Source organism: Corvus moneduloides, chromosome 11 (assembly GCF_009650955.1).
Source record: "Corvus moneduloides isolate bCorMon1 chromosome 11, bCorMon1.pri, whole genome shotgun sequence".
Classification (NCBI taxonomy): domain Eukaryota; kingdom Metazoa; phylum Chordata; class Aves; order Passeriformes; family Corvidae; genus Corvus; species Corvus moneduloides.
Genome location: NC_045486.1, coordinates 234,839 through 254,880, shown reverse-complemented (window position 1 = coordinate 254,880; position 20,042 = coordinate 234,839). Strand labels below are relative to the sequence as shown.

The 20,042-nt window shown below is 40.6% G+C and overlaps 1 protein-coding gene and 1 long non-coding RNA gene across 2 annotated transcripts in view; one reads left to right on the top strand and one right to left on the bottom strand.

Annotated features, from left to right (window-relative positions):
- The window catches only part of FGD5 (FYVE, RhoGEF and PH domain containing 5), a 97,511-nt gene that overhangs the window by 22,546 nt on the left and 54,923 nt on the right, over positions 1-20,042 (bottom strand). The window contains 7 exon segments of the mRNA XM_032120350.1: positions 3,707-3,775; positions 5,281-5,352; positions 10,011-10,069; positions 11,611-11,661; positions 14,537-14,624; positions 15,046-15,202; positions 17,005-17,156. Of these exon segments, the coding sequence (XP_031976241.1) occupies positions 3,707-3,775; positions 5,281-5,352; positions 10,011-10,069; positions 11,611-11,661; positions 14,537-14,624; positions 15,046-15,202; positions 17,005-17,156 (648 nt within the window).
- The window catches only part of LOC116449175, an 83,064-nt gene that overhangs the window by 24,861 nt on the left and 38,161 nt on the right, over positions 1-20,042 (top strand). The window lies entirely within an intron of this gene.

Below are 20,042 nucleotides of genomic sequence, written 5' to 3'. Positions count from 1 at the left end.
ATCTATACTCCAATCCTGCCAGATAGAGCATTAAACAGTCTCCCGTTTGGTAGTAGCTTCCTGCAACCCATTTTCAACACAAGTGGCCTTTGTAAAGAAATTCTTAGAAGCGTGAGATAAGAGAGAGGCTCTGAGTTGCAAAGTCTCGTAGTTGGGGGGCAGTTAGGGGACCTGCCAGTTTCAGCAGCCCATACTGTGCTGCACAGAGGCCACAACATCCTTGTAAACAGAGACTGGACTCAGGAAACAGACACACAGCAAAAGTCACAAAACATCCTGCCAGGAAACACCAGATTCAACAATACCATCAGCCTGCACAAAACAGCCAGCTCAAGTAACATGATGATACACACAACATACACCTGCAGAAACATTTGAAATTTGTCTTTACACTGTCATGCCTATATGGGCTCTGCACAGATATACAGTGCTCCTTATAGGCAGATATATTTTCAGAGCACAAGCATGCACACCACTAAAGCATACCTCGAAAGCACAGGCCAAGCAGGAATCTGGCACACACCCAAGTTTTACAGCATATTCTAACTACAACTTTAGTTTGATTGGCTCATCTCCTGGGATGTATAGGGATTAAATTCTCAGGGTTATCCTCCAGTGTGTAGTCTTGCTCTGAAATTCTTTCCAGGTCCTGGTCTTGATTTAGCCTTCCATCAGAGTAAGTTCACTACTAAGAACTTCAGAAAATGCTGTTCATGTAAAAATCTGTTTTGGATAGTGAAGGTAAATAGACTTATTTCATCAAAGCTAAGCCAATACACCTATACATGCTGGGTTCTGGTGACCTTTTTGAGTTGCTACTGACATGTGAAGCATTAAAAAAAAAGTTCTGAAAGGTTTGGGTTTTTATTAATACACAAACCTGGGTTTTGCAAGTGGCTTCAAAGGATTATAATATGATCTTTAGAAGATAAATACTTTAAATAAATGTCGGTTTTAAGAGAAAATGCTTAGGAAATTACTCTAATCTTGGGGTTTGGGCATGGGTTTTTCTTCCACAGTGTCCCCAGGTATCAGAATCAAGACAGCACCGACAGTGGGAAGAATATTTTCATGCAGGCATGGCCTGTTAGTGAAAGGTGTTGGCAGTGATGGTTGGTAGGGCCTTAAGACCAATGCAATAAACGTGCTATATGCCAAGATAAAAATATGCTGATGTAGCTATGCAGTAGTTGTGTCTTGCTGTATCCACAGGCTAAATAGTCCTTTAAGCAACGCAGGAGTGGTAGTGGCATGTGCAGTGGTGGCACCACTGAGAATCCGTAGCAATAGTAGTGACAAGCAGATAATGCAAGACCATTCAGGTGTTAACGCAGGAGTTACCATATTCCACAGTAATTTTCCTGCAGTTTCACCGTACATGGAATTGCTTTGCAACCTGAGGAGCATTCATGTGGAGGAGACTGGAGTAAAAAAAAAATCGCTGAACCCAAAGGTAGATGTGTGCCAATAAGTTTCAAATAGTTTCAAAGACCCAATCACCCTCTCCCTGCCCCTACTGGATATCTAATACAGGAAGCCTGAAGTGATTGCAACTTCAGTGTGCTAGACCAGGAAAGAAGCCAGGTTTATGTGTCTCTTTGTTCTTGAAAGTGACCGTTATGACTAGCTCCACCCCATTCTTTGCATGACAGCACATTTGGTCACAATTTGCCTTGCTGACTGAAAGGAAGAAAAAACCACTTTTTCTGCAATACTGAGAGCATCTATTAACAAGACATTGGCTACTGTAATGTCTCCAGCTGTTGAGACATTTCTCTCTTTGCAGTTAACATCTGACTTTGAGCATCTGAACTTTCCCTAGGAATAGGGAAATGGTTCCTAAACTAGAGAGTGCCGGAAAATAATTTCTGTGCTTGCTTTGTTCCAGTAATGCTTTTGGCCTCTTGTGACCTGTGACCTTCAAGCTGATACAACCATTTCGGATGACTTGAAATTTATATAAGTTTATCCCAAGTTTAAATTACTTTCCTCTCAACATTTATTACTAACCTGATTTATGATCTTCCTTTAAAATTCTCTATATCAGTTACACTAGCTAAGTTTGTAACACTTCAGCATTTGCCATAATAATGGGTTTATGATGGCAGTTTCAACAAAGACACTGGAAGACAAAAGGGTAGCAATGTCTTGGAATTTTGTCCCAGCTTTAGACACAATTCCAGAATAATTTTGAATACTAGCAAAGGCAAGTGTTTCAGAAGAGAGATCAGTAGGGATTTAATTATCATCTGTTATCAAGTGGTCATCAGTAGACTTCAGAGTTACTACTGCTGAGAACATTGTTTCTTAAGACCAGGTCCTAGAGTTTCTGGCTTAACCTTTTTCCCTTGAGTGCAACAAAGTAATGATTTTCACATTTATTGCAGTTGTTACAGTCCATTGATGCTGACTCAGTAAAACAGAACTGCAGCTATCTCATATTTGAAGATTTGGGTGAAATCCATCTGATCTTTGATTATGACTGCAATATGTGATTGAGGAGGGAAAGAAGCTTGTGCATACGCTCATGCACAAATAGGAGTTAAAACTAAGAGGGAGAAATAAGAAGGATTAATGCAAAATATATGGCTTCTGTAATAAGCCATCTCTCCTCCTTACAATGATCCCATGGTGAAAAGCTGTCAGCACTTAAAGGTGACAGCAAATACGTATTCCAGGCATATAAGCTGTTTATTTAAAAATGAATTCTGCAAGCAATATTTTAATGTTAATAGCAGCAGTAATGCTCAGTTCTTTATGGCTTTTTTCTGGGAAGGAGCTCTAAAGAATTTTTCAAACATTAACAGGTAAGCAGGTGATAAAGTCCTAAGACACAGGCAAGTATCACATTCCCCTTCATATTGATAAGTGCATAAAGATATGTGTGGTTAAACAATAAGCTACCTGAAAAGTTGAGAACAGAGCTCGGGAGCCTGGAGTCTCAGATACTCTAACTACTTAATAGAGTGTGTAATGCAAAACCGAAAGCATGTGTGTTCATAATATGTCTCCAAAACAGTGGTGTTTCATCTGTTTTGTTTTGCAAATACTTGCAGTAGGGTTGTGGACCCTTGTAAAGGGTATTCCAGCCAAATGATGAAAGGTCCATTCTTCCTAATTATCCTAGAAGAATGTTGCAAACTGTCACTGAAAACTCTTGTTCTAATCCACAGTAAGCTGGAGGTGTGTGTTTAGAGGAACTAAACTGAGGCAATGCACAAAGTTATCAGGTAATTTACATATATGTGGACAGCAGGGGCTAAAACCCAGTCCTTCAGCTTCACATCCCTCCCAAGTGTGACCAAAGGAAGTGTTCAGCTACTTTAGCAGTAGGGTATTCTCTCTTGCTTCTGATTAAATATTCTAAGGTCTTAGGATTTTCAAGTGTGCAGCTTAATTCCTGAAGGTATTCAGGAGTTCTTGTCTTCCTGATTCCCTTGAAAACTTGCACTTCTTTGCAAAATTATGTCCTGGTGAAGGCTGTATGTAACTGTGGCACAACTAGACGGTTGCACAGCATGTATTCCTGTATGTGGGGCCAGTGGGATGTAGGAAAGGACTACAGCCCTGTTAGCAACAGGAACTAACTCACCACATCACTGTTGATGGTTAAATGACTTGCAGCCTAAAATCCGCCAGGCTTAAGGGTTGCATAAATTCATGGAAAGATATGAGACAGACAGTAAAAATATTTAAAAAATCTTACCAAGAACAAATGCCGAGGATGCCTGTTTTTGCCAGAGACTTTCATCAGCGTTCCCTCTTTAACAAAGATCTGAAGGAGAAAACAGCAGATTTTAATTCTAAGACTTCATTCTGAATCTTACTGAGAAAAGAGAGTATTTCTCCTGGGGAGAGAGCTACTCCAATGCCATTCATCAGCACAAGAAGAGGTAGAGAACCTCAACACTTGTTTCTAGCCTTACTCCTTATGATCTGGCTTAGTCTTTGCCTGGGTTAGCTCTGCTGCCCTTTGTGGCTTGCATTTGTGTCAGTACAAAATGGGTTGGAAATGCACTTGTCCTCAGCCCACTGTTTCTGCACGGTGGACTATGCTCAGAGGTAACTGTTGCAGATTGCAAAGCTAACATGTAATGGGCTTTAGAAAAGAATTCTTGTCTTTAAAAGTCCTCTAAAATAGACCAAAAAAAAAAAAAAAGCTGAAACCTTGGGCTTTAGTATGCTACACGAACTTAACTATACCCGCATATATAATTTGTATAATTTTGCAAGCACAGTACTTTTTCAGTCCATCTTGTTACTATGTATGTAGGTAGGAGTGCATATGTAAGCAGCTAAACCAGCACACTAGAACTTCATTGCACTAATGTTTGAAAAAGTCTGCCATAACTAAACTTCAACAGTGGATTAGCAATCATCTGCTCTTTTCAGATGGAGAACAAATCTGGTGTACTTTTCCACTCTAGAACAGTTTATCATCAAAGAGACAAATCCTGCAAATTCTGTATGCTGGGCTTTGCAGAATTTGTTAAAGCATTACCTGGTAAGGGCAAGTGAAAATACTGATGTTAGAGAGAAAAACAAAAGTTGACTGCAGTATTTGGCTGATGAGTATTCTTATGTATGAGTATACATGCTTTGAAAATTGCTTCATGAATTTTGTTAAAGATATCGGTGGACTGAAGGGAAATTCAGAGTTGCAGAACTCAAGAAAGAAATCTTTTGAAACGTAGAAGCAGGTTGGAGCTGAGGAGCCTGGACAGGTTTGAAATCCAGAAGTAGAAATTTGCTTTTGATATGGATAGCAAGACAGAGCTGTACAATCTCTCATGTTTCTGTTGATGTGTTGCTTAAAAACAGTGCCTTGTATAAAAAGCACCACGGGGGAATGGTGAAAATATAAATTTGAAAACAAATTAATAGTCCTGATTTAAGATTCTTACCCAGCTATATAAAGTGCAGAGCCTTTTCAGGCTGCAATCAATTCCTGCTAGAGTTGCAGCCTTTTGACAGGAGTATATAAGGAGGAAAGCAGTAGCTTCATCAAAATACACTATACTTGGGGTAGCTGAGGACAGCTGAAGTGAAAAGCCAAATGGCTGCTCTGTAAAAGCAGAGAAAATGCATGTCTTTCTCAGCATGACCTTCTTTTTGTGCACTGCCAGAGTGATGTTTTTTTACACAAACCAGTGCTCCAACTCGTATCACAATAGCTCAGTAAACATCATCTGTAGACGTCTGAAATGTGGCCATCCACACAGAGATATTGCTGGCCGGAAACAATGCCCTTACCAGCATAGGTCTGCCTGCAGCACTCACCCTTCCTGGCTGGAGGAGGCCGCTCTGCCCTCTCACACTGTGCTCAATGTGTACTAGCTTCTGCAAGTTTTCCTGGGAGAGAAAAACAGCATTTAGAAGACTGCATGGAAACTGGTTTTATACAAGCAAGCAAATCTTCCCTCACCCCTCCTCACCATTTTATTTCTTTAGAACTGATATTACAGAATGAGGTTTCAGAGAGAACTGGGACCAAGGATTTTACACCCAGAAAGTCTTCTTCCTGCCTTACAGATTTTACAGAACCTCATAATCTGCATTCACATCTATGACCTTCTACAGTTCTTTTACCTGTGATTCCCCAGTTCACCTTCCAAAGGACCTGCTAATTCCATATGTATTTATACATTGTCTTCTTTGCCGACTTTCTGGCTCTGGGAACTCATAAAATAGGGACAAAGTACAGTACCTGCTCCAAAGGCCTGTGCATTAGTGGCATGACACAAATAATCCAAAGCAGGCTTTGATACTTTAAGACTGTTGCTGGCATTATCTGAAGATTTACATTCTGTGATAATGGATAAATGCCTTTGCAATAGGGGATTTAAAAGGTGTACTAGTAAGCAGGCAATGAAGCTGCATTTCTTTTTTGATGCTTTGCAAAAACCAGGAAGTTTATGATCAAACTCTGATACTATTAACTGTCTACCTGGCCTTAAAGCACAGTCAGTCAGTGGGTACTGGCACCAGGCATGAACTTATCTATGAAAATGGTAAATAAGATTAACCTAGATAAGCCTGTGCTCCCATAAAAAAAAAAAATCAGGTGAGTAAGAAGGAAGAAGGGATGTCTGTACCTCTGCAATACTGCTAGTCTTTTCAAATCTCCTTCCATTTAGCAGGTGAGGCTGTTAAAACAGAGGCTTGTGCATAGAATTCAGCTGTGGTTTTTATCTGGTCAGAACAGTAGAATGAGCTGCCCAGCAGCAGTGAGTCATCGCTGGAATATGCCTAAAAATTAGGAGTCTCCTATCTAAGTTAGCCACTGTATCCTATATCCTCAGTTATACACCCGGATAAGCTACAGACTAAGGACCATATTTGATACAGCTTCATGACCTAGCAGCCTTTGAGTACAGTTTTCTGCTACAACAGGCAATGGTCTGTTTACCTTTGCTCCATTGACTGGCATTAAGATACTCCTGGGATTAGTGAGACTTGATCAGATCATACATTGTATCTGCCTGATACAAATCAGTGGTGTCTACAGAATCAGCTAATTAAGAAAGTTATCACAGATACCGGAAAGAGCACATCCAAGTCAACATGATGGTATGTCAAGGCTAATTTACCCTGGATTTCAGCTAACACAATTAATGTACCTATCTAGGCTTGCTTTTTGAGATAAACCTGAAATACCTCCTATCTTACTGCCCTAGTGAAATAATTGCACTTGTTAGCATGACACTAAGTTTAGTTCTTAATCAGTAACTGCGTGTCAAATACATGGAAATACCTACAAGGCTTGACCAGCACAGGGCTGCACCGTACTCATGCGATGTAATTGACAGTTGGCACATTTTCAAGAATTTGAGCTGTCAAATATCTCTTTTGCAATGCAGGAAGTAACAAATGGAATTTTATAGGTCACTTCTAAAATATTGTAGGCCAATAAAATGGAAAAAACATATAAAGCAATAGCACAGGAAATATGAGGGATCATGGGACAGCTGACTTTTGCAAAAGATATTTGCAAAGGACTTTCCCATCACTGAAGGGTATTTTAGCCTGGCAAGACTTGTCCAATTGACAGCTTCCACCATGAAAATGTGTTTTTCTTCTGCAGAAAAAGCAGTGTTCTCCTGTGAGTACACTCATGCCAGTGCTAGTACTACTCATCTGGGTTTCTACAACAGTGAGGGGAGAAGTTGCAGCAGCCCAGCTTTTCTCAGGACTGCTGGCAGAGGCGCCTATTGAAATGCTGATGTTTGCAATATGGGCACATGTTCACCAGGAAACAGACAGAGAAGTATTGAACTCATTTCCTGAAGGAAGTCACATGTGAACAGCCATCACATGTGAAGGATAGTGGTTTATCTGGGAATGTGGGCAAATGAGGGGGAGTATAGTTTCCTTACAGTTCCCCAAGATTCCCTGTTTATTTAGCTTTCTTCATTGGTTTTAAAACTATCATTGTTTTTCTTTCAAAGATCCTTCACAATCCTACAATTAAGGAATAAAAGCAAAACTCCACCCAGATAGTACTGCAGATGTGGGTGTTAGAAATTCTGCTGTGGCCTTTTTAGCAGTGAACTGCAGTTTCCATAATTTTATAATGATGTTTATGCAGCAGGAACGCCTCCCCAAGGAATTCACCAGCTGTTAATAGCAACAGCGATTTATAGCTCTTAGCACCTCAGGGCCTCTAACAGATTGTAGACATTCAGAGAGCGATACAAACCCTGCTTAGTTCATCTCCTGGAATTACAGATAGACATAATACTCTGAGGTGATGGTGTGCCTTGTACTTCTTTTTGTACATCTGTAAATTGAAAGTAATATTTTCCTACCTGGTGAAAATGCTGTAGAGATAGTTATGGTCATAATATGCTTGAAAATCCAGGGTTAATAGTTCCCAGGAAAAACTGCTAGAGTCTTATTATCATAAAACAACAACAACAAAAAAAGCTAATAATGGGTCACTGATAGTCTGTAGAAAATGTAGATCATAATTCAGTGCTCCTATGAGATTTTTGGAGTGTCGTTTGATGAGCTGGTATGTGGCAACAGAAATCTTCCTCCTTCCAGGTATATTATTTCTTAGAAATTCAGCCAGGTACATGACAATTTATTAACTCTCTAAAATAAGTGGCATTGTTCAGTTTCTTCTGTAATTAGAGTAATTATTTGCTTTTATGTTTTCTTTTTTTATAAACCGAGAGAAAGAAAAGAAGTGCTGGTCGTGGCTTTTGTGTCTGGGATATTAATTCAGGAGGATAACCTCTGATTTAGCAGAAAATTGAACTTTGTTTCTCATGAACCTGCACCTTCACAAAACCCCCTGCATTCACACAGAAGGGAAAGAAGGAAATTTTGTTTCATCTCTTCCATGCCACAGTTTTGAAAAAGAGCAGATGTGCTCTGATGATATGATAAAAAATAAGTGTAAAAATCTATTTGGAATTTGTGATTAAATTATTCCAAAACAGACACTATTAATAGCAGTTATTATACAGTCTGTGACATCTGTAAGACTCAGATGATACGATGATGTTCTTCATATTAAAGCATGGCTTAGTAGAGAGAAAATGATTTCATGGCAATGCAACACAGTGGATTTTGGGCACTTACATATACTTCTAACTTCAGAAAAATGTTCATAGAAATCTGCCATATATCTGAGTGAAATCTAAGGAAGCAGAGGTGCTAGAAAAAGAGTGTGACCTTGATCTGTTAGGAACTGAGCTCCTAAAGTTCTCAACCTCTAACACAGACATCCCCAAAGCTCTGAGCTTTTTCTGGAAGCTTTTCACAAGATCTCAGGTTTTTGATGAAATATTTATTTTGGTACAAAGACTGCTTAATAATGGAAAAATATGATTATAAATTCTTTTCCTGAGGAGAAGAAAAATCAGAATCACACCAGTTGAAAACCTTGCTTAGTAAGTCTGTACTGTCAGACTCTAGTTTATAGAGGGGTCAGATTACATTCCTTTTTATGATAAAACTCTAGGCTTGTTAGACATCCACCCTGCAGTCTGCATCTATTCTTTCATCTTCATAACCGATTAGTGTGTTCTTCCCTAACAATTCGTGTATGTTCATTTCTTCAACCTTAAAATCCTACCTGAAAACAAGCTCTTACTAAGAAGATTGATATTTCATTCCTTCCCCTCATATGCATTGATGCGATGTTGCTACATGTGATGTTTTTCTCTTTGTCTCTTGAACTTCATGTTTTGATGCCTGAATGATTATTAACAACCCTCTCTCTGCTCAGGAAATAAAATAATAAAGAAGTGAATTGAATGCCATCTGTAATTAACCAGGGGGGATGATGTTTGCAATGTCAGAGTTCTTTAATATAGTAAAGGCACAGCAAAATTCTGATGCAGGATGTTAAATTCAGCAATATTCAAATGAGAAGTAAAATGTGAAAAGTACCCCAACGTATGATACATTCCCAATAACTTGAAAAATCTGTGACCAAGTGTAATGATAAAATACTTTGCTTTGGAAAACTATATAACTTATTTAGATACATAAATCTGAATTCAGAAATGAGTTCTAACCTATGAAAGGTTTGGCCAGTCTGGTTGCGTGATCATTTGCAAGATTATAAACCATGACCTACTCTTCTGAAGTAAAATGGAATCCCAGAATTGTGGAAGAATGATGTAAATGAGCTCAGAATCTATCTTTGATATATTTGATAGTACCTTTGAATGTTTTGTATCTAAAAACATCCCAGTCTAGAAGTAGAACCATGAAAATTCCCACCTCTTCCTTCATTGCTCCACACAGCATTTCAGCAGCCCCAAGAGGGGAAAAAAACCTTTGTGCTACTGGCTATGGTGTCTTACATCTTGCACAGCTGCACTAAAGGGCATAGACCAACTCCATATCTGCAGTACTGTAAAGCAGATCTGTACAAGCCCTTGAGTCTCACCTTGGAGGAGGCTTCAGAATTTAGTAGACATATGTATTCACTTGAACAGATGTGCAGAAAACACACTATTGACCAGGAGAGCATGTGTCATGGTAGGACTCACCGCTTGGAGCATGCTGTCATTGGCTTGGTCTGTGATTTCAGAAACGATGAATAAGGCAGCTGAGGGATGAAGGAAAACAAACACCATATATCACACAAAGGAGTAGGAAAATAACTCAAATCACTCCTGTTTCCAAGGGCATCCTTTGGCTTCTTTGTCACTTTCATAATGCAACTGCCTAGCAACTGACATGTCACACAGTGCTGTCCCCCTTCCTCCCTTCATCATTCTCTTGTGTGAAACTGCATCATGCTTCTGCTGACCCAGAGAGCTTATGAGGTCCCTTTTAAGTACGTAGCATGGCACTAAATCTTTTGGTAATGTTTTCTAGTTGCAGACTTTTGTCAATGTCTTGTGTTATAGAGAGATGAATGTAACCCAACATTAGCCACCAAACAGCACGGCAGTCTAAGATGTACCTCTTACTGCTGAGGGAGAGGACATGTCATCCCTTTCCGACAGAAATGTGTATGAAGTGGTGACATGAATTAACTCCTGGATTCTCCTCTGGCAAATAACCTAGGCTAGGACATGTTTGCTGGTGCTGAGAGCAGTGGCATAACATGGCTTAGGTCCCTATTTCACATCCCTCCCCCTGTGGCACAGGGCTTCCTATCAGTTTCTGGCCATAACCTGGGAGCATGCTAGCCATCGCTGGCCAGGAATGGGACAAGCATCTGCTAACCACAAATGAGATAGGCAATTGTGGTCAGAGGGCTTGAGTGTCTGCCCTGCTATTGTTTAAATTACTCATATAGCTGTAGTTATACTGTCAGTGACTAGGGTCAGTGACTAGGGTCCAAAATTTGCATGAGTCTCTGCTCTTGGGCAGAACAGACTAACTTTCAGTCAACCACTGACTTTATTGCTATGAGTTGGTTTGGATTTGCAATCAGTGTAAGAGGGGTGAACTGATTTCTTTAATACAATGTTACTGCTGCTTACTCCAGCCTGGAAACTACTCCCACAAGATACCGCAACTAAACCTTGCTTTGATTTCAGTGGGAGTAAAAGACTTCTGCTTTATCTCATGTGTTGGAAAGGATGGTGTTAGCAGTGGATTTGTTCTTGATTTTGCAGAACTGCTTTTTATGCAATGTCTTTCAACTTTAGGTAGCCTTAAGGAATCCAGAATACAGATATGCAAGTCAAATCTCCTGGGTTTCTCCCAAGTTCACAGAGCACAGTAGGCATACCATAGATAATGGTACACAATCAGTCAGGGGGAGCCACCCGAACTGACTTTACAATGACCAGGCCAAATATTCACAAAGCCAAAGAGGACTAGGATTTCCTCCATGGCTGGGGCAAAACTACAGTGTCTGCACTATGCGTGTATAGATGATATTTTCTTCTTCCGTAAGTTTCATCACATCAAAACTATAGGAAGCCCCTATGTTTCAATTTAAAAAAAAAAAGGATTCTCGTCCTAAATAATTTGTCTAAATTAGTAATCAGTTCTTACAGATTTTACATCTAGCCTATTAATGCAAAATCTTGAAAATAATCATCTTCCATATACTACCAGTATAGAGATCTTGCACCTCTTTAGAAGAAATGTTAGCAGAGCAGAATTTTTCTTCTACCAGTTTCATTTTACCTTGTGTGGCTTCATACTCTGTAGAATCAGGACAAAGATTATTCAAGTAATCTGTAGTAAATGACCAAACAAACACAGACATCCAACAATCAGAATACAGGTCGACATAATTTGTAGTATTGTTAGCTAAAACATTAAATCCTAATCACAAAATCAGACGCTGGTTAGGATTGGAAAGGCCATTAAGTATCATCTTGTTCAAATCCCTCTGCCATGGGCAGGAACACCTTCCAGCAGACCAGGTTGCTCAAAGCCCCATCCAACCTGGGCTTGAACACTTCCAGGAATGGGCCATCCACAGTAATGTCCCACAGCATTTTACTCCCAAATAGTTAAGTGTATATATAGCCGCTTTCCAAAGCAAAACTCATCTTTGATGGTATTTTACTTTGAGAATCAATGCAAGAGCATTGATACAGATTTGAGCTCCTCACATAACTTGGCAGGTATAAATAAATAAACAGTGACAAAATTGTTTCTTGGTCAATTGTTTCTTGGTGCTGAGTAGCACCACTTTACAAATAACTGTTCTTCTGATGAATTCTGTTTTCCCATCTGAACAAACGTTGTTGGCTACATTTATAGTTAGTGTAAATGAATCATATGCTTTTTATGGGCATAGGAAGGAGACACGAGTTCTGTACAAGCAAGGTTCAAATAATTACTGCTGAACTTAATCATATTCTGAAAATAGGTTCTGTAAGATACCTACAATAGTGCTTAGTGTGACAGCAATTATACTTGCATTATATACAAACCTTTAACTAGTGTTTTTTCGGACTACTTTTCTTGGATCATCTGCTTATTCTTTGGGTCTTTATGCTTTTAAAGACTGTAGTACGTAAGTGCTACAGTTTTAAGAGCCTAGCCTGGAAATACTTCATTCTTATCTTGCTGGTTAGTCCAGGCTCCTAAATTCTGCATCCAAGAACTAGAGACCTCTGTGCTGAGATTGGTGCTGTGCATGGATGTCTGTTCCCTTGAATATTTTATCCATACACATTTCTCTTTCTAGTGCTGTGCCTTCTCTGGCATCCTGAATGCTACCTGGCTTTTACCTACATTCTGGGAAGCATCTGCCTGTACTCAGGCAGGCAGGAAGGGGTTGTGTGATGCCATCAGGCAATATTCAGTGTTCTTTTTCACTGCTGCAAGCTCTGTCCTTAGCTATGGACTGAGTGGACAAATCTTTTTGGTTGTGGTGCAGTAAGTGGTAACCAATATCCTCATAAATACCCTTCCTTATCTGGTAGAATCTGCCAGTTATCACACAAGTACGCCTGAGAATCTGAAGGACTGCACTGTTCCAGACTCATCCTGTCCTAGCAGGCAAAGAGGGGCTTGGTTTCTTGAGGTTAAGAACTAAAGTAGTAAACCTATTTTCTGTAATATCTTAATCCAGCAGACCTTATCTCACTGGACATAAAAGCTGTTGTTTTCCCAGTTTTCAGTACCTGGGACAAGGAGGAGCTCAAGTTGTTTCAAGCATAGATGGAATCCAGTCACTGGAGCTTCACTGAAGCCCTTCCAGCTTTGTCACAAAATACCATGATGCATGTTTGCAATTTATCTTGTGGACCACAGAAATGGGAAAACAGAGAACAGAAGGGCTATTTCTGACAGGGATATGCCAATTCCCTTTACATAAATGCAGTATTTGCGTGCATGCACCACAAACACTCTATGGATCGTGTGAGACTGCTAAGTACTGCAAGCCACAAGTCTGGGAAGTTGCCCTTAATGTAGACACACCCAGAGAGGGAAGAAAGAAAGAAAGTCCTAGTATTGGCATCCAGTGTTCATTTCTATTGCTTGTACTGAAAAAGCAAATCCAGCTGTGAATAATGAGTTGCATCCTTGATCAAAACGTCTGGAGCAAGATGAAACTGCTGGTAATCTGTGCTGTTAATAAATTTTCCATATGGTCACTTTGTTCTGCTGCTTTTATAGAAGCCCCTTCTAGTACGCTGTGCCCTTCATCAGCTGTATGGGCAGGGTTTATGGCTATCTTGTTACTGTACCATGCATAACTAATCTTGCATCCCTGTCCACCCACACATATACATATGCCCAAAATATTTCTCTGTCTTTATGTGTATGGATCCTTGCTTTTTTGTGTTCTGGCTAAATTATTTGACAACACTGAGTTTCATTGTTACATTTCACCATTTCCTTCCCTAGCCAGTTCTAAACTTCCCAATTCTTTCTAGGGGCCACATCTTGCTTCAGAAAGCCTTCTCTCCTCACAGGCTCAGACTTGCTATATTTGGGGTGGCTTGCAGAGAAGGAACATAACACCCCCTCCGTAGAGACTCAGGTGGTAGTTATACATGTGGTCCTGAATGTAAAGGGAAGGTATAACTGTAAATGTAAAGTCTGTAAGTGTACCGTTAATTTAAATTTATATTGCTGCCTCCTATAATGCAGCAAGATTGGACTGGGTTTTTGACTAATCACTAGCTTTAGATGTACTGTGCATAGGACTTATGGTGCAGTACTGGGTACAACTGCTTTGTTGATAAGGATACAGGATGCAGTGCAAAGTCTCCTCTCTGAGGCCACCTGTCTTCTACTGTCTCTGGTAACTGCACTTGATATAATAAAAAATCAAACCTGTTTGTTGGCAGTGAGGCTGAACTCTGCCTCTCCTGATTCACAGAAGGAAAAAGCCAAGAAGGAATGGCTAAAAGGACCTGACTACACTTTTTTGTGACCTTTCAACGTGGCTGTCCTGTAGAAGTGCCTGCCTCTTCCCAGGCTGCCTGATGCTTCCTGAATCCTGTACTAAGCATATTGAAGTTCCCAGGAAATCCCATACTGCTTTAGCCCTATTTTAGCTGTTTTGGCATCAATATGTAGCAAAGTGGAGGCACAGAACATCATGGGAGTGTTTTTATTGGGTACTTTTGAGAGTGATTTTACTGACCTGTGAGCATCACACGATATTGGAAAACACGCTGCACCACTTTCAAAAGCTGGTGTTTCACACTGTAAGGGCTGTCACCAGAGCTCTGCTGTCCTCAGTGGAAGGGAAGAAACACAAAGATCAGGGGGGATGCGAGCTCAGCAACAAACTGCCATCTTAGTTATAATCTTAGTTGTTAACTCTAGCACATCCTCAAAGAGCTTGATAAGTCAATAAGTTACTGAGAACCACTCCACTATATTTCAGCAAAATATACTCACGGATCTGTAGATTCACCAACATACATTGTGTATGCACACAGGAGTGTGTGGGCAACAGAGATAGAAACAAACACATCATGCACAAGTGAATTTCTCACTTCAATTTTAGCACCAGGGCTATGAAGGCTATTCTTCCATTCTACCCTATGTGTGAACACTGGTGGAGTTCCAGAAAAAAAAAAAAATCTTTGAGTAATCCCCATGGCAAAGCCATGCATCAGTGCACGTAAAAAACCATGTGAGCCTTACCTCAAACTCCTGAATCATGGTAGCCAGTTGCGAATATTTAAGGCACTTTTCATCTAGCAAAGCCAAATTCCTGTCAAACTGCATAATGTATGCTGTATGGTGATTCAGCCTTGATTTTCTGGAGAGAAAAACATCAGCAACTTTCTGGTGTTCCTCCCTAAGGCCACAGAAAGAAAAGAACTAGCAAATAAACAAACAAATAAATAAAAGTGAAGAAGCAGAGCCATACTTCTTGCTCATTGTATTAGACCCACAGTGGCTTGGGACACTGAGCACCTAAAGCCTTGGCTAAACGGAAGGAAAGAGGGAATGCTTCAGTGACAGACTGGACAACACCACCGGCTGCTGTAGAATGGGCACCATGCAGGGCTGGTCCTTTGGCTGAGCCTCTGCCAGAGCAGCACTGTGAGGCTCCTTTCAGGACATGGCTCCTGCTTCTGTAAACAGACCTTCCAAATGCTGCAGTGCTTGGAGCACTGTTTGTGGGGGAGAATATAACATCTGTTGTAGTATCAGATCTTCAGCTCTCCTTCACTGCCTGCTTCTCAGCACTGCCTCACTGTCATCTGTCCCAGTATTCAGATGCACAGTATTGAAATATTTACAAAGCATGTACAAGGAGAGAACAGAATAAAATCTGAGTTTGCAAAAGAGGAATCGTACTTAACAGAGGAATGTGAGTTCCTGGGGATGTCCAGAGCAACAGAGTGTCTGGGGGGGTGCAGGCATAGGGAAGGGCTTGCTTGAAGCTTCAGGTGTGCTAATGACCTGTGTGAACCTGTGTGAGTGCAGGTCTATAACATACGTATTTCTGTTGTGTTGGCAGCATTTACCATACAGTCCTCTTTTATCCCCAGTGCCACAGAGTAGTTCTGGACAGAACTCTTAGGGCATTTATGGTTGTGTTCATTTTGTCTTAGGGAACTGGCAGCTGTTAGAGTAGGGTTCTGGCTTCTTTAGTACCCAAGTCATTTTAGATCCCAGCTGGAAACACTACTTCTGTTTGTGTTCTAAGTGTATAAATCATAAATCATCAGTGACACTTTTTAAGTCTTTCTGCCAACAGTCCCTTGGTGGACACAAACCAAAACATAGTTCCCTTTAGTCTCTCCTTGCCTTGTTGTGTGTTTTCACTGGGAAGCGCAGGGCTGCAAGGAGACCTGTGCCCTGCGTTTAGCATTGTTACTGAAAAAATTCTCCTCATCTAATTGACTTCCTTAATTTTTCAGTGCAGAAATAGGATCATGCATTCTCAGTGACCACTGCCTCCTGGAGTCCAGCAGGCTGGAGGTGTGGGGCTTCACAGTCCATCATTCAATAGAACCTGGCAGCCTGGCTTAAGTCAGGGGTCTCCTCAACGGAATGAATTTTGGAGCTTTGTCTGTCCTAGTCATGGTCTTACTCTCTCGTGGAAAGAATTTGCCCTGTAAGGATGTTTGATGGAGTCCATTAACAGGCTGCCAGTGTCTGTTTGGCTTGGAAGCATAGGGTAGCAGATTCCTGCCTTGGTGCTGGGAGAAAGGGGCTGACCCTTAACTGAGAGCTACACAGCTGCTATGTACATTTCTGTAAGCAAGTGATCTTTAGGATTGGTTCTGATATAAGTTGTTCCTGCTTCCCACAGCATGAGTCTGTGACCTTCAGGCCATGAGTGTGAAGCCACTTGGTGATGACTGAGAACTGGCAGGGGATAATGTATATGAAGCTGGCTGTTCTCCCACTGACTGACAGGGCCATTTCAGAGTCATGGGCTGTTCACTGGACACATACTTCAGTATTTGATTTCTTAGCCTGATAGCCTCTACATTTACTTCCTTCCTGTCTGTATGCAAAATCTGCCAACGTAGTTCAGGTTCTACTCTTCATTTCTGCTGGGATGGTCAAGGGAACACCAATGAGTTCACCCACCTGCTGTGGAGGGTATGTTAAGGCCATCAAACTATGCCATTCTGTACTTGCCATTTAAGGACTCTCTCTTCCAGTTCTTCTAGGATGTCTTGGTGTAATTCATAAATTTCAGGGAGTTCACTTAAACCCTGCTTGAGTTTAACTTGTTCTTGTTCATTTTCATCATCATCTCCAAGCACTTTCAAGATACCTTCATAGAAATTCTGTGAACAACAGCATTGAAATGAGGCAAACAGACTTAAAATATCTTTTCTGAAATTATTATTACTATTTCTTGACTCCTAAACTATGCTCTCTAGGAATTAAAAGGTATGCTATCAACAGCAATAGTGTTCAGTATGGCAAGGAGATCACAGAATATTTTTTCTTCCATCCATTAGTTCATACACAGTTTCAGCTGAATCCTACAATGCTATCAACCTAAAATTGAACAGTTCACCAGATTGATCCGTAAGACCCTTATGCATACAATGAATTTGGTATCTTTTTATTCACTTTGCCTTTTCACCCTGTTTTTCTGGGTGTGGTTTGTCTCATTTTTACAGTGCTTCTTAACCCAAAACATAATTTTTAAAAATGAAGGATGAAATTCTCACCTCATTGGGTCCAACAGCTTGACATGAAAAACATCAACAACTACATGCCTTGTGCTAGAATTTGAACTACCTACACTTCTGAACTTAAATTTAAGCTACGAAACAAATAATTTTCCCTATGAAACCTGAGTCCTTTCTTCCTCATCTTAGAAATGGTTTTCATCATGAAGTGTTTTATAAATTATGTTGGCATAGGAGTAATTTCCTCTATATTAAAATATAGCCAGGTCTGGTACATAATAGGGCACCTATTTAAGAATGCATAGCAAAATGCTTTCCCAGGTTTGAGCTGGAAGTGAGGAATAAGACCTGCATCTGAAACTGCAGTGATAATTTGTCTTAGACCCCTAGAAGTTAGAAAATCATCCCAACAGCAGCGAACAAATATTTTGTGTGCAAGACATTGCTTAATGTCTGCTTCATCCAGAGCTCTCAATGCTGAAATGGTTTCAGGTCAAAGCCCCATTCCTACAGAGTCCTTCTCTGATTCAGACTTGTAAAGGAGCTTTTGTCAGGGCCTGGATACGCTTTAGTGACTTTGGTCACTGTGCTGCCCTGGCCCTTTCCAGGTGCCTACCAGCCACTGCTGTTTCCCCTGTCTGCTGCTGCCACTCATGTTCCCTCTTCACAGGCAGTGGCTAGAGAAACTCAGGCATTTAAAGCTGCATGGGCTTTGGGGAGGTCTGAATCAAATTGTGGCAATGTGTGCAAGGTGATGCACAACACAGGGCAGGGAGGCTGAGGGTGTGCACAGGTATAGCTAACACTTTGCTGCTGAGCGACGTGAGGCAGGTTCCTAACCCGGGGGCTCTGGTTGCCTGTGCCAGGAGCTCAGGCACTGTAACTAGGTGGTTCATCATCTTAGCAGTATCTGCTGTTCAAAAGCATCAGCTTTCATTCAATAAAATTCAATAAAATTTAAAGGGTCTGATTTCAGGACTCACTTCTTCCATATTACTACAAAGTACAAGTGATAGAAGAGCAGTAATGCAGTATTCAGTGTTTGCCTGAGGATGGTCCTCTAGCAGAACTGTTAAAAGGCTTAATCCTCCTCTGTATTCCCTGTAAGGAGATGAGCCTGTGTGTTCCTCCATCTTGGTCAACCTGGGCTCTTACTGTTGAATTATCTGTTCCTTCTAGTCAGGTCTACATGGTTAAAGTATCTAAATCTCAGTTTTTCTATGAAAATAAGTGAACAATTAGAAACCTAAGTGCATCACAGTTTGTGATGAGAGCAGAAACTTGGCATTTATGTACAATTCCTCAGAAACTGATTCTGTGAGTCCTTTTTCCAGTCTTTTTCTGCATCCCAGTAAGTCATGATGGGCTTGGAGATTTTATTGCGCAGGATGAAGAAAAAAGTGTGAAAGTGAAAACTAAAGTAAATACTCAAAACAGGTCAGTAGAGAGGCCACATTAACTGTGAAGCCTGAAAGCTCCTGATGACTTGTTTTGGTGCAGCAGCTGCAGACGAAGAGGTTGTGAAGCTTCCTTTCTTATAAAAATATGATCTTTCCTTACCTGACCTTCCTTTCCTTTTTTTTTTTTTTTGCTGTGTGTGAAGGTAAGGCTAGGGCATTGCAGCATTCTCTCTTATTGCTAGGCACCCTACACATGCTGTTTTTTTCCAGTAAGTACCTCAAGTTGGGTATTGTTTTCAAATTCAGCATTTAAATAATTGAACTGAGGGTTTGCAGCTGAATATACTTAGATTCACTGACTTTGAAGCCAGGAGGGGACCATATTGATATGATATGATCTAGTGTAGTCTAGTCAGTAGTCCAGACCACAAGACTTACTGGAATATAGCATTACTAGGAAAACAACCAGCTTTGATTTAAGACAGAGTCTACCACCTGTTATGGTTAGGCTAACACTGCATCCTGAGGAAAAAAACCAAGTCCCAATAGGGACTCTTGGTGATCTCATGAAGGGTCAGGTAGTTTATAACCACATACAAAGCCCAAGCATCTAGTCACAGCAGAGCTGGTTTTAAAGCCCTAGCTGCATCCCACAAACTAAGACCATCACATCAGCAGTTGTTTTTCCACCAGGTTTGCACTGCACTCTGCTTTAACCTGATGCAGATCTAGTGAGAAGGAAACCTCTGGTGTCTGATCAATCTGGCCAGATCCATTCTGTGAATCTATTTTTTCACATGCAGCTCTGCAACAGTGAGTTATTAGTAAATCAGATGTTTTTTTCAAAAATACACTAAAAACATTCTCTGTCTGCCCACAGATTTTTATCCAGTTCATTGGATGAAAAAAATGCAGCTGCTTTCACAATTGCTGGGAAGGTTATTTTGCTGGATGAGTTAATAGAAATGGCAGCTAGATTTTTCCAGTCAGAGACCATTTCCTGGCCTCCTACTCCACTGTGTGTTCTGGCCGAATGTGCTGTGAAAGAAAGGAGGGCCTTGATAAAAAGGAACCTCTAAGGTTGCACAGTTCATTGAAAGATGCCAAACTGTTTCTGTCCAGCCCTGAACCA